This window comes from Apteryx mantelli, chromosome 3, assembly GCF_036417845.1.
Source record: "Apteryx mantelli isolate bAptMan1 chromosome 3, bAptMan1.hap1, whole genome shotgun sequence".
Classification (NCBI taxonomy): domain Eukaryota; kingdom Metazoa; phylum Chordata; class Aves; order Apterygiformes; family Apterygidae; genus Apteryx; species Apteryx mantelli.
In genome coordinates, this window is record NC_089980.1 from 19,346,029 (window position 1) to 19,358,845 (window position 12,817).

The window sequence follows — 12,817 nt, forward strand, 5'->3', positions numbered from 1 at the left end:
TATTGCGTCCACCACATGAACATTTGACAATCTACACTACCAAAATAAAGGCACGCTGCCTGAGTGTGCCTTTTCTGCCTTGCAGGAAGAGGGAGTTGTACATATTTGTTCACTTCAAAAAAAGTTAAGAAATGAGTTTAATGAAAAATACAAAAGAAATTACAACTAATTCAAATTTGTAAAACAGTTGCACTATCTCAGACCTGTGTAAAACTAAAGGGTATTTATATAAACAGCTTGTTAGAACAGAACATAAACTACACTTGAACCAGAAATGGCAAAAAAAAAAAAAACAAACCAACTATAAAAAATTCACACATCAGACGTGACAGTCTGAAAAGAGACAGCAAAGTCATATGTAAACATCAGACTCAAAGTAAAAATGTCTGTTGCTTACTTGCCTGTTACAAAGATTCAACTTTAATGTCTGCATTTATCTTAAGAACATGTTTTATAATCCTGACATCACAGTTTATAGAGACTGCAAAGAAGGAAAGAAAAAAAAAAAACCCACCAAAACTGAGGTAAGAATCTTTTGGTAGAGATCCAAAAACATCTCGACAAGAAGAAAAATTCTAACCTTATTTGGAAAAATACAAAATTTAAGTCAAACTATATTTATACTGAAACTTTTTATTGTTAGAAGTGAAATATAGGAAAAACAAGCTTTCAGAAATATCTTAACATACAAAATGAGAGACTTACAAATATATATACATATATATAGGCTTATTTTAAGTCTAAAAGAGTGTTTGGCCAGGCTGAGTATTATTTCACATTTGCTCTGCACTGTGTATTTTATAGCTTTTTTCAATGAGATTCAGTTGTAACCTACTTTTTTTTTTACACGAAGTCACACATAAAGCAGCATTGTTAATAAGTAAATACAGAAGACGCCAAAGAATGAGATGGCTAAAAAACATATTCCAAAATCCAAAGTCATTGTCACCTGTAGCACTGAAGCATGCAGCCCGTGAAGACAGCAGACAAACAGCTACAAAACTCCATGGCGAGTTAAGAAGGAGGGAGTAGCAAACTTGCTATACAACTACAGCACTACTCAACTTCTTAGGAGACGGAGCACTCCAAATTAGATCTGGGACTTTAAGCAGGTGTTTGTGCACTATAACCAAAGGGAAGGGCAAATCCCCCTTGCTTTGTTCAAATAGTCCCATTTTAAATCAATGGGTGGCTAAAATCCAGAGTACCAATTATAAAACAGAATAATTTCAGTAAGCCACATTTTCACCATTGATTAAGTTCTTGGTATTTTCAGCTTTTTTTAATAAGTTGGATACACTGTATCCAGTTGCTCCAAACTAGTATAGTAGAAACAAACTGTTGTACATCAGATCAAGAATACAGCTGTGCATCACAGCAAGAATACAGCTGCTAAGCCTTACCATGAACAGAAAAGTTAACACATTCAGCACGTAAAAAAGTTGTCCTGAAAGTGCCACCTGAATTTCCTTTTAATATGCTAGCTGTGACGTTCAGTGACTCAACTGAATGCCACAATTTTGCATCTGTGGTATGGTGTCGATTATCCAATGCATTAACAGCTCTCTCTGTTGTTCTCCTTGTTCTGAACCTTGTGTGAAAGGAGGATATACATGTTAGCTGAAAAGGTTATGCTCACTGCAAAGTAAAGCGGCCATTGAAAAGTCTCTTCTCCTAATATGACTAATCTTTACTCTCAATGAAAAAATATGTATTCAAAAACACAGAAAGTCTGCTAAAATGTGTGGCAGCTTCACATAGGACCAGCAAGACTGAAATAAGAATTTTTACTCCAGTGCCAACTTTAAGACTGTCCTAGAGCAAAGGAAATACTAATCTGCCTTCACATGGCAACAGACATAATTAAAAAAAATATCAAGTAACAAAGAATATAATTTTAGTCTAGTCCTGGGGAAGGGGGGGGGGGAGTGTTTATTACGAGAAACCCATGGTACTTAAGGAGGAAAGAGAGGTTAAGACCAGATTAAACATGGAACACGAGAACAGCTGTACTGTGTCAGTCCAAAAGTCCAGTATCCTGCGTCTGACACTTGTTAGGAACAGGTATTTTGGAAAGAGTGTAAGAAAAGAATAAGCATACACTGCTCAGAGATCCTTTTCCCGGTAAACACTCCCAACTTCAGGTATCTGTGGTTTGTGGACTTCATGAGCAGGACGTTGTATTTGAAACCCTTGAGAGAAACTGCCTTTTCATTCCTAGTCTGCCAAAATGGAAGAAGTTCGTGCTCTCTCTGCCTGTGGCTAAACCTTAGATTCCTGATTAAAAAAAAAAAAAAAAAAGCCTAAGGCATGAAAATAACAATACAAGTAGTGCTTTTAAGTTAGTTTTGACCATTTTGTCCAAGACGAAATTAGTGTAAATTACAAGAACAACCAAAAATCACTCTTTGAAGATGGAGTGATTTACATTTATTTTTCAGTTTCATTTCCTTGATGTCTATAGTTTTTTAGTTTTTCAGTCTTTCAGGAAAAACGGTGCAGGCTACATTTACATTTAAGTACAGCCTCTCCTTTTCCTTTTAGTCCTTCTTTATGCATCAAATAGAAGGAAAAAAAAGGGACAAACTCAAGTTCTCCCCTTTTCATAGGCCATATTTAAAGCAGAAAGACAATACTGGTCCAGGAAGTTACCTGTACTGAGACAATGGCAATGAACTTCATTACCCTCTTCAACACGTCCCCCGGACTTTGGGGAATAAGAAAAGGGAGCACGAGCACTTTTGAACTAAAGGCAGGAAACTACACATGAAGCCTAAGAGAGTCTTCTTCCCTTTTCAAATATACTCCATACAGTGTGTGTTTGATGAATATTAATTGAGAATAGCAGAAGCATTTAATTTGTAGTAATGAACTCCAAAAGCAGGACAGAATTCCCTTATCTTCATTCAGACAAGATTGCTGTTAAGGTCAATAGAAATATTGACTAATGAACTGCAGCATAATCAAACTACTTACCTTTCTGTGCATGCACATGCATACGCACACACCCCCCCATGCTAAACATGCCTATGCTTTTTTGAGAAATAAAGGGTTCATCCAAAACTTGCTGGTGTTGTCAATGATAAGAATACTACTTACTGGCAGAAATTCTACAAATGTGACAAATCAAACCACACATTTGGATGGCAAAGGTGAAAGCAACAGGATCCAAAGCACTGCTACTAGCAGGAATCCAGTCTTCTCAGTAGCACACTGCTCTGGAAGTCCATTAACAGACAGTCACCAGATTTTCAGTAGAGCATTTTAAAACTAGAATGTACAGCATGGTCACCAAGAGCTGGCACTGGTCCCTCTGTTCTAGACAAGCCAACCCTGCAACAGAGACAGGGCGGACTAAATCTTCACATGCAGAGAAAAGTGCTCATATTCAGCATTCACCCACACTTACTATATATATCCACCAGGTAAGTTTGCCTACTTCTTTTTATTTGCCGCTCTTCTACAGATAAGAATATAAATAAATGATATGATACAAAAGGTCACATAAACCATTAAACATAAGTTAAAGCATTTTCACTTAAGTGGCACAGTTATAGTACATCAGCATTTCACAGTGTCAAACGAAATCAGCCTAGGATTGGTCTCACTAGGAAATGCTCTTTGGCCTCTGTCTCACACTTGAGTTAGATCATCATTCATTTATTAAGAGGTACGTTCTATACAGACAGTCCTGCTGTTTCTGCCTACCTTCAGGAGTTGCACTCCTCAACGCACAGTAGGAATGCTGTAATGTTTGTAATTTGGAGGGGCAGAGGAAAATCCTTGCTCCCACCACGCTGTTCAGATGACAGCCCAATTCATAAAAATCTGCTCACGGTGCAGAACTCCATCATCTCTGTATCCTGTAGCCATCAGCAAAAACACTGGCTTCTACATGTCTCTCTAGCAATTAAAATAATAATAAAACAGTATTGCAAATGTGAAAGGCTTACTTACTACAGACACTGAGCTTTGCAATGGGAGAAGCTCAGAAAGAATGGATAGAAAAAAACCTAGAACAATTAAAGCATCTTATTAACTGACAAGCAATAAACTGCTACTGTAGGCAGTGAAGCACTTGAATCTTACCGTTACTTTAAATGTTCTTAAACCAGGTAACATCCTGCAGCCAACCTTCCTCTCCTGTTCATTATTTTGAAGAATTTCTTCCCCTCCACTTTGTCAGTGTCATTACTACAACTGCCAAGCTGCAACAGTTCTGATTTGAACCGACTGCATATACACATACCTAACATCAAAAATAACTAATAGTGGACCCACTCTAATAAGAATGCTTTGGGGAAGTATCCATGAACATATTTATCACTGCAATATAGCACCTGTTAGTTCAAGTAAACATTCAATTTTTACCCTCTTAAAATAATGTTGAAATAAAACAAACAAACAAAAAAGCATTAATCTTAGGTATATATACTAAAACCAAACACAAAAATTTTGCTGCAATACCAGTGCTGCAGAGGCAGCAACAGAGTTCTGTTCAGAATAGTGAGCAATACAATAGGGGTGTTTCACTGAATTAAAAAAAGAAAGACTAGAATTGTTGTTCAGTCGTTCTAGGCAAACACCAATTTAGATAATAATCATTTTCTCATGCATGTCCAATTACAACACAGTAGACATTCCTTCCCTCCTGAAATTCTGACTAAAGTTTTTGTTAATATATTGTGCCTAGCTCAATAACAAATGAAATGATTCATGATAAGCGCAGTCATTCACTGAAATGAAAGGTAGAATACTACGTTAGATGCCTATTTGGGTAGAAAGCATCTCCTACGGACACAGTAATTGTTGGTACTGTTATCAGACCCCGAAGTAGAATGAGCATGTCTAATAGGCCTTCTTATTTTTAGCTAGTGGATACAGGCACAATAGCAACTCTAAAAATCAGAAAGCAACCAACCTCTCCTGTTAACTTTTCCCAAATGATTTTATTATCTCCAGTCATTTTTCCAGTTCTACATTCTCCAGGTATAAATAAGAGTGATAGGGCCATAATAAACTACGGTTCAAAAAATACAGTACCTTTTGATGCTCCCTCATGACTCTTCCTTGAGATCTGGATTACTCTAGGCAGGAACAAAAGGCACATAAACATACTCTCTGGCCTACAAACAATACATCAGATCTTTATGTAGCCTTAATAATAGCATCCACGTTCTTAAGACTCTTTTCTCTCTGTTCATTTAACTTCTTCTGAGTCCTCTTTTTTTGCAAGGAGGTATTAACAGAAATTTGTGACTTTGAAAAAGCTCTTCAAAGCACCTACATTTCTCCATCCTCCCAGAAGAGCTGCAGAGCAGATCTGGCTCACTGTTGACACTACATCAGGATGACAGGTAGTTTCAAGCCATTCAAGGTCTTATATGAAATAACATTTTTATCCCAGACAGAAAAGATAGAAGAAATTGTCCCAAGAAAAACCTGAGTTCTCAGAAGAGCCCTTCATTTCAGAGCCCAAATCCAAGCAATCTGAAGGTGGGGTGGGACAAGGACATTCTTTCTCACTAGCATGATCAGCTTATTTTTGGAGCTGATAACAAGAAGAGCACATTTGGAGTTGATAATGCGAACAACTCCCTCCTGTGGGGGAGAAACAGGGAAGGCACTGCTTGTCAGCAAACTGTCCAGAGGGGAAAAGAGTCTCTAGATTGCAGGAGAAAAAAAAAGAAAAAACAGCAAAATACCAGGTGGAAGTGCTTTATGGTAGCCAGACCTGCGGATGGAGGCTGTCCTGCTTTCAAAAGCTCTGCCCCTCAGCCTTGCAGAAGCTTGGACTTGCAACAAAACAACTGTAAAGGGCTCGAAACAAAAGAAAAGCTCATAAAGCCCACATATATGAGAAATCACAAGTTATTTGGGGAGAGAGGGAAGAATGGCAGCTCTCCTTCTATATTAGAAAACGCAAGAATGTCGATTTCCCACAAATGCCTGGCAGTAGAAATCTTGAAGAGGATACAGGTGAGCTCTCTTGCTGTTTTTCTACTCTGACTTTTCACATGAGGGCAGATCCCTTTTATGAAGATGAGTAGCCTCTTCCTTGTCAAGCAGCAGCAGCAGCAGCAGCAGCAATGCTTTGGGACTTCCTCGCTTAGTAACAGCAGCAGCAGCTTCCTAAGGCAAGGACTGCAGGCCCCAGGGGGAGGTGACCGTCTTTAGAGACAACAGATGATAATGGGTCTAATCAGCCTTCAAAGCATCTGAAGCACGCTGATGCTCCTCCAGAGCTTTTACATCCTGAGCAATTTTATCTGCTAGTGGCACTGAGTCTTCCCCCCTACATGCCTTTGGATCAAATTTTGATCAAAAGGTTTCCTATTTAATAGACATTTTCCAAAGGCATGAAGAAAAATAATCACTACAAGCAGCTGGGCATTGCACAATCTCGAAATAGTTTTGAGACCGGGCTTGCATAAGCCGTGCTTGCTGGTGGCACAGAAGAGCCAAGTAACAACGGTACTACCAGCCTCTCGGCTGCACAACAGTGAAGCAAAACAGTCGCAATCATTAGAAAAATCTGGTGGAAAAACCAGCATGACTTGGAGTGAAAACAACCAAAGGAAGAGGACCAAGGTATGTTACACATGCAGTGTATACACAGAGGTTGGGTGCATTTTATATCCTGGATATCAAGCTTTCAGTTCCCTCATATTACCTGTGTACAATCCGATTAATATTTCACCAGTGAAACACCAGTATATTTATTACTGACGGTAACACCCTCAATGTTTAAAGGAATACATACTCACAAATCAAATATAATATTTAGACACCTCATACTGAAATTTTATAGTTCATTAGCCAATGTACACTTTGTTCTGAAGCAGAATAGCAAACCAAAACACTTTCAACACATTTAGAAAGCAACCACGCTCAATAAATCCAATAGCCTACTGCCACCAAAAGGAGAAGAGTGGAATTACTCCAGGTGTAAAGGATTTTTTTTTTTTAAACCAGTGGAACAAATTCAGCAAATTAAACTTGCATAAGACGACGACAAATTTAGTGTTTTAACCAGGATGAAAAACAAAAACACTGGGGGTGAGAACTTGCAGGAGCTGATCTCCCCCAATTTCTAAATGTTTGGAAACCTTATGAAATAGGAGGCTAGGAAGCACAGGGTAAAAAGAATTGGCAGAACACTGAAATGGTACAGTTCTCCAAGGCACATCCTCCTAGAGCTTTATTCCAGCTCCAAGGAAGCAACAAGCTCTAAGAAAAAAAAAAAAGATAAAAAAAATCAAAAGAGGTAGATGTAGGATAGTAGGTAAATGGTAGTAGGATACCATTATTCCCCTACAAAATAAATCTGGCATTTCAGAAAGAGATCAGATTATTTATGCACATTCTGCAGAAAAACACACACGGAAATTAAGAGGAAAGATTGCTTCAGTGCTGAAAAACTGCCTAGTTTTATGACTGGAGAAGATAACTATTGTAAACCAGTGGATTGATAAAAATATTGAAAAAAAAGTGGTCACAGTTACAACAGACTATTAACGAGCATCTATTCCCTCCTTCTTGGCAAGGTATCATCAGAACCTTTCAACAGATACAAGAATCATCACCATTTAAGCATGACATAATGAAATAAAGGCCTTTACATAAAGCAGCATTGCTGCATACCACATAGGGAGAGGGAATCAAGGAGCATCCACACAACTATCCCACCTTTACATCACAAGCAAAAGACCAATACATGAAAGAGCAGCAAAGCTCAGCATAGAAATGCTTCCCCTGATCCTTTCTCCAGGTGGGGTAATTTTACAAATGAGGTAATTTTGTCAAAAAAAGGTCTCTTCTCTGCCCTCCTCAGAAGCTTTTTTGTAAGCTTCATGATGAAATATGCTCAGAGACTGATAAACTGCAACACTACAATAAGCACCATACACACACACACATAGATGCACACAAATATAAAGGATTACTGATTTAAGCGTTCAGTTTCCCCTTCCATAAGCGAAATGTGACAAGGTCCTTTAACCCTACCTAGGTGATTCTGAAGGAAACAGCAAAATTACGGTGCATCATTATCTTTCTGTAGCAAAATGGCAGGGCATGAACTGTGCCCGGCTCTCAAACAGCTTTTTCTGTTACATGCTTCTTCCACAAATGAGGTATGAATAGGAAAGGAAACAGCCATAAGAAGTAAATTATCAAGGCAGCGTTTATAGATATAAAACCAAAACCACTCTATAAACAAATCAGGGAAAAACAAACATTTAAATGCTTATTGCTGCCGTAAATGTGATACAGTTTTGTAGCTCTTATTTATCTCCAGTAAAATTACTATTTTGTTGAGTTATCATGCTTTCCATAGGTATAATACAGGAGGGTACAGGAAAGCCCTTCACCTGATTACATTAATTTCTAATATATGCAAATGGCTGATTTATGCTCGGACCGATTGATGTTAAGGGGATTACTATTCAGAAGGCATGAAGTACCAGAGAAATTAGATGGTCACAAGGGTAATGAATCTCCCTACTTCTAAGCATCAAGTGACTACATATGTGTGTCAAGAGGGAAATTCCACAAAAGCCAGGAATGAGGCTCATCCCATCCAACTCAGGTGTTTACATTCCTTACTGAGTCAACAGAGGACAATATAAAACATCTAAACTAGCCACCTACCTTTCCTTTAGACTATGCAAGGAAGCTGGGCTCCTAAATGAGGTATCTGAAAATAAATGGTATGACTGCCTCCCCAGAGAACATATTTGGTGCAATTAGGTATCATCATCAATGGAGACATAAAAGTCACCTCTCTTCTTCCAAACTTCAGATGCAGATCACTGCCACAAAAAGGCAATGGCCTGCATGAACAAGTACTCTGGCTTTCTATCGTTATTCTGCTGTTCATTTCCCTATATCAACACCCAGAGGAGGAAGCTAAAGATAAAACACACAGAGAAAACACAAGCATCGCTGTTAACATTCCAACGCGTGGGAGATTCTTTACCTTAAGTTAAATCCGTCAGGCGCTAGGGAAACACCACCATCCAAGACAAGAATGACCAAAGACTAAGATGACATAAACACAAAGAATCACTTTTGAAGTTTGTTATTATCAGCAGACCCAAAATAATACAAAAAACCCCCTCACATTTTAATTCACGCAAATACTAAAAGCATGCCAGGCAGCTCTCTGAAGTACACAAGTATCTGTTCTGTGGTTCTCAGCTGCTTGAAGACTTGGTAAGTAACTCGTAGGGCTAAGAAGACTGTGCCCTCATTCCCTCCCTCCCACCATGTTCAGATAAAGGGAAATGGCTCACATGAGTGTGATGGCTTCAGATGAGTCCGTTCATGTGATGGACTGAAATTTGTAAGCCAGCTATGAGAACTGACAAGGAGGTATCACAAACAATAGCTAGGACATGGACGTTTCCACCAGGGAGATGGAGGAAGAGGAAAATAAGTTTAAGCCTCCCTTCCTCCAAACTGGTAGACATGAAAGAAAGGGCCCTCAAAATGACCAGAAAGTCAAGGGGTTTTCTTTAGGATGCTCTAGAATGGAGTTCCTGAAAGAATCCACCATACTTAGAAGTTACTTCCTCTAAGTGACCCACTAGAAAGTAGCAGCCCAAAGTGTTCTTATCCACACATACTCAGCATGAAGTTGTGTCTGGACAAAGTAGTTTGTCTACTGCCTAGCTCAAAACTTCAACCTCTAAAGCAGGTTGAACAGCATAAAACGTGTTAATTTCCCAGGAATTCCATCCATAAGGAGATGAGTCGAATATTAGGCATGAAGACCATGAGACACATCTGATAACTGTGAGATGCTACTTTATGTTGGAAGGCACGACTTGGAAAAGCACGCTTGTTACCCATTTGGGTTATTAAAGCAGCACATAAAGAATGCAGCATATCACCATCCTCCTAACTTACGAGCCTGTTGTTACAACAGTGGGTAAATATCCAGTAATTTTAATCATCTGTGTTTTCTGGAGCCTGAGTTAACATTATGTCCAAAACAGTTCGGACAAGGACATCTCAACAGTACTTGAACTTCTTCAAATGTCTTTGAGATGGAAAGAAAAAAAAACCCACAGACAACACCAGAAAGTCTTAAGTGTTGCAAGTATCTGTCTTTGTGGCTCAGCTGATAATATTCTTTCCACAGTTTTCAAGGTAGCCTCTGAATTCGATCATTAAAGAACCAGTAAAATCTTCATAAAGGCTGAAAATAAGTGCTAGCATCCTCACCAAATTCCAAATCTATCAACTACACTTTGCCAACCTAAGTCTTCCTTGTTATTTCTTCTGGATGTGACACTGTCTTTTCTTCTGGTCTCAAATACATCACTTTGGCTGAGCAGCTGTCTCATTTCAGTGATGGCTGCCATCTACAGAGCCACATGTGTGAACATAGAGAAAATAAAGCCTGCATTGCATTTGGGGATTATTTATATGAAGTTATCATTTATCTGAAGTTACTATACTGCATTGAAATAAGTGAGAAAATACTATTTGTGTTTGCTAGTTATCTGGCACATCTCTCAGAGTTAAGGCACCTCAGAAAAAAGCAGTAACAAAAACAGGTGAGCCAAACATAAAAAAAAGGAATATAACCATCAGGTCAGAAAAAACAACTACCAGAGCAGGAGAGAAAGAGTAGCCCAGTAATACTGGGCTTATACAGATTTAGAGATGAAAATAATTTAAAAAACAAAAGTGAAAAGTGAATCAAGAATTGAACAGGAATCAACAGCAAAATGCTGAAATATCCCAAACAGCAAGAAATTAACTAGATGCAACCAAAACACATAATGGGAAAAAAAAGAATACAGGAAGTATTAGCTTCTTTTTATATATAAATATGATACAGCAGAAAGTAATTTTCCCAGTGATTCTGAGACTCAAATAGCACATGAAACATCCTGGCTTTTAACCATGGCTTCAGACAATGATACTCACTGGGCTTTGGCAATTCAGGTCACCATGACCCGTAAGAGGGAGCGGGGAACAAGTGGTGTGGCTAATTCTGAGAAACTGTAGTTCACAGCCCGGCGTATCAACTGCCTTTGATTTCAGCTTACTTCAGCAGGCCAGCAAAATAGCTTGCTCCTGAGGAAGGAACACATCTCACTTCCCTCCCACTCCCCTTTACTCATCAGATCTTTACATCAGACAACTTAAACTCAGGAACTTCACAGTAATTCTCTCCCCCCCAAGTCTGAATTCAATAACCTGGCAGAAAACTGTCAGCTCACAGAGTAGTGCAGGCAACGCTGTAGTTGTAAAAAGGTAAGAGGTGGCCACGGATAGCCAGGAGCAGCCTAAGGGCAAAAGGGGCAAGAAATCCCCCATTTGTCAACAGTATATTTTAAATCGGCTTACTGCCTCTTGCACAACACTTCTCAGATGCGACTGCTGTGGCTACCAAGGCAGTTGACTTAAAGCATGAATGACAAGAAACTTCAATTTAAAGCAGTACAACATTTCATGTATACAGTTTCTTACTTCACTGAAAAATAAGAAGGCTGCTGCTAGAAATAGCATAATTATGGAAGCCAGCATAATTATGGAATACTAAGTTGCATTCTCTTCTGAATTTGGTGATACTGCACTTCATAAATCAGTCACTACTGCTGTGAGGTCAGGATTTCAAGCAGCAGATAGTGTTATTAATCTGCTAGGTTTATATACATGTTTTCACTAATACACAGGCTCCATACAGAAGTAGCCGTAGAGACAAGTAAATAATATGTTCTTTCAAAAAAAAAAAAATGCACACTAACTTTTGACCTTGTAACTGAAATAAAAACACAGCTAAATGCAAGCAAAGTCATTTACTTTTAATCTTTCTGACATTTTTTCACTATAAAGACTAACATAATGTAATCCCAAATATCCCACAGAAGACAGTAATCTAGAGTTTTTAAACACAGATTAATCATCTTCAGCAATACAAACAGCATGCTGTAAAAACAGCATGTAGTGATAGGGAAAGCATACAAAGCAAACGTGTTGCAGCTTTACTTATGTGTAAAAAAGGGCATTGTAAAGAAAATTTCACTACTGAGTACATGGGGGGGGGGGGTGACATGAAAAATTATCCAGTCAGAACTACGTCACCGAATTTAATGAAGTTCCTTCTCACACGAGCATCCCCAAAAGCTCCTGACCAAGTTTACAAACCCTGCAAAAAGTCGTGGATTCAACCACGCGGCGGCAGCAGCGACCTAAGCGTTTCACAATGGGGGAGGCTCGGTGCCGAGCGCCCTGCGCGAAGCAGGGGACAAAGCAGGCTGCGAGCAGCCACCGCGAACTTCGCTCCGAGCATCCCAGCAGCGGGCACAGGAGTCTGCTCCCCTGCTCGTCCCGGAGGGGGGCGCCGGGCAGCGGACCCCCCCCGCGCCGCCGCCTCCCGCCGAAACGGCCGTTGCGGAGGGCGGGAGGGGAAGGGGGAGGCCCGGCCCGCCCCCGCCGCTACCTGCAGGAGGCCGCCCATCTTGGCGCGCAGGGCCCGGAACTCCTCCGGCGCCGCCTCGGGGTAGAGCTGCCCGCGCAGCAGCTCCTCCGTGATGCCCGCCTTGCCGTAGTAGGCGGCCTGGGCGATGCCGCCGAGCAGGGCGCTCAGCGGCCTGCAGCCCTCGGGCGGCGGCGGCTGCTGCTCCGCCGCCGCCATCTTGCAGGGGGAGGGACGGCCGCCCCCCCCCCCGGGCCGGGACTACAAGTACGGCGGCCGCGCGGGTCAAACCGCGGAGGAAGGCGAGGCAGATGCGCAGCAGCGGTACGACCCGCTCTGTTCTTTAGCCAGCTAACAAATATCAGGTATCGAACGAATGCG

The 12,817-nt window shown here is 40.3% G+C and overlaps 1 protein-coding gene across 2 annotated transcripts in view; it reads right to left on the minus strand.

Annotated features, from left to right (window-relative positions):
- COMMD1 (copper metabolism domain containing 1) overlaps nucleotides 1-12,682 on the minus strand; it is an 81,147-nt gene extending 68,465 nt beyond the window's left edge. For both annotated transcript variants that reach the window (XM_067294668.1, XM_067294669.1), the window contains exon 1: nucleotides 12,461-12,682. In XM_067294668.1, the coding sequence (XP_067150769.1) occupies nucleotides 12,461-12,655 (195 nt within the window). In that variant the 5' untranslated portion in view covers nucleotides 12,656-12,682. The remainder of the gene's footprint in view (nucleotides 1-12,460) is intronic.
- Nucleotides 12,683-12,817: the final 135 nt, after the last annotated feature.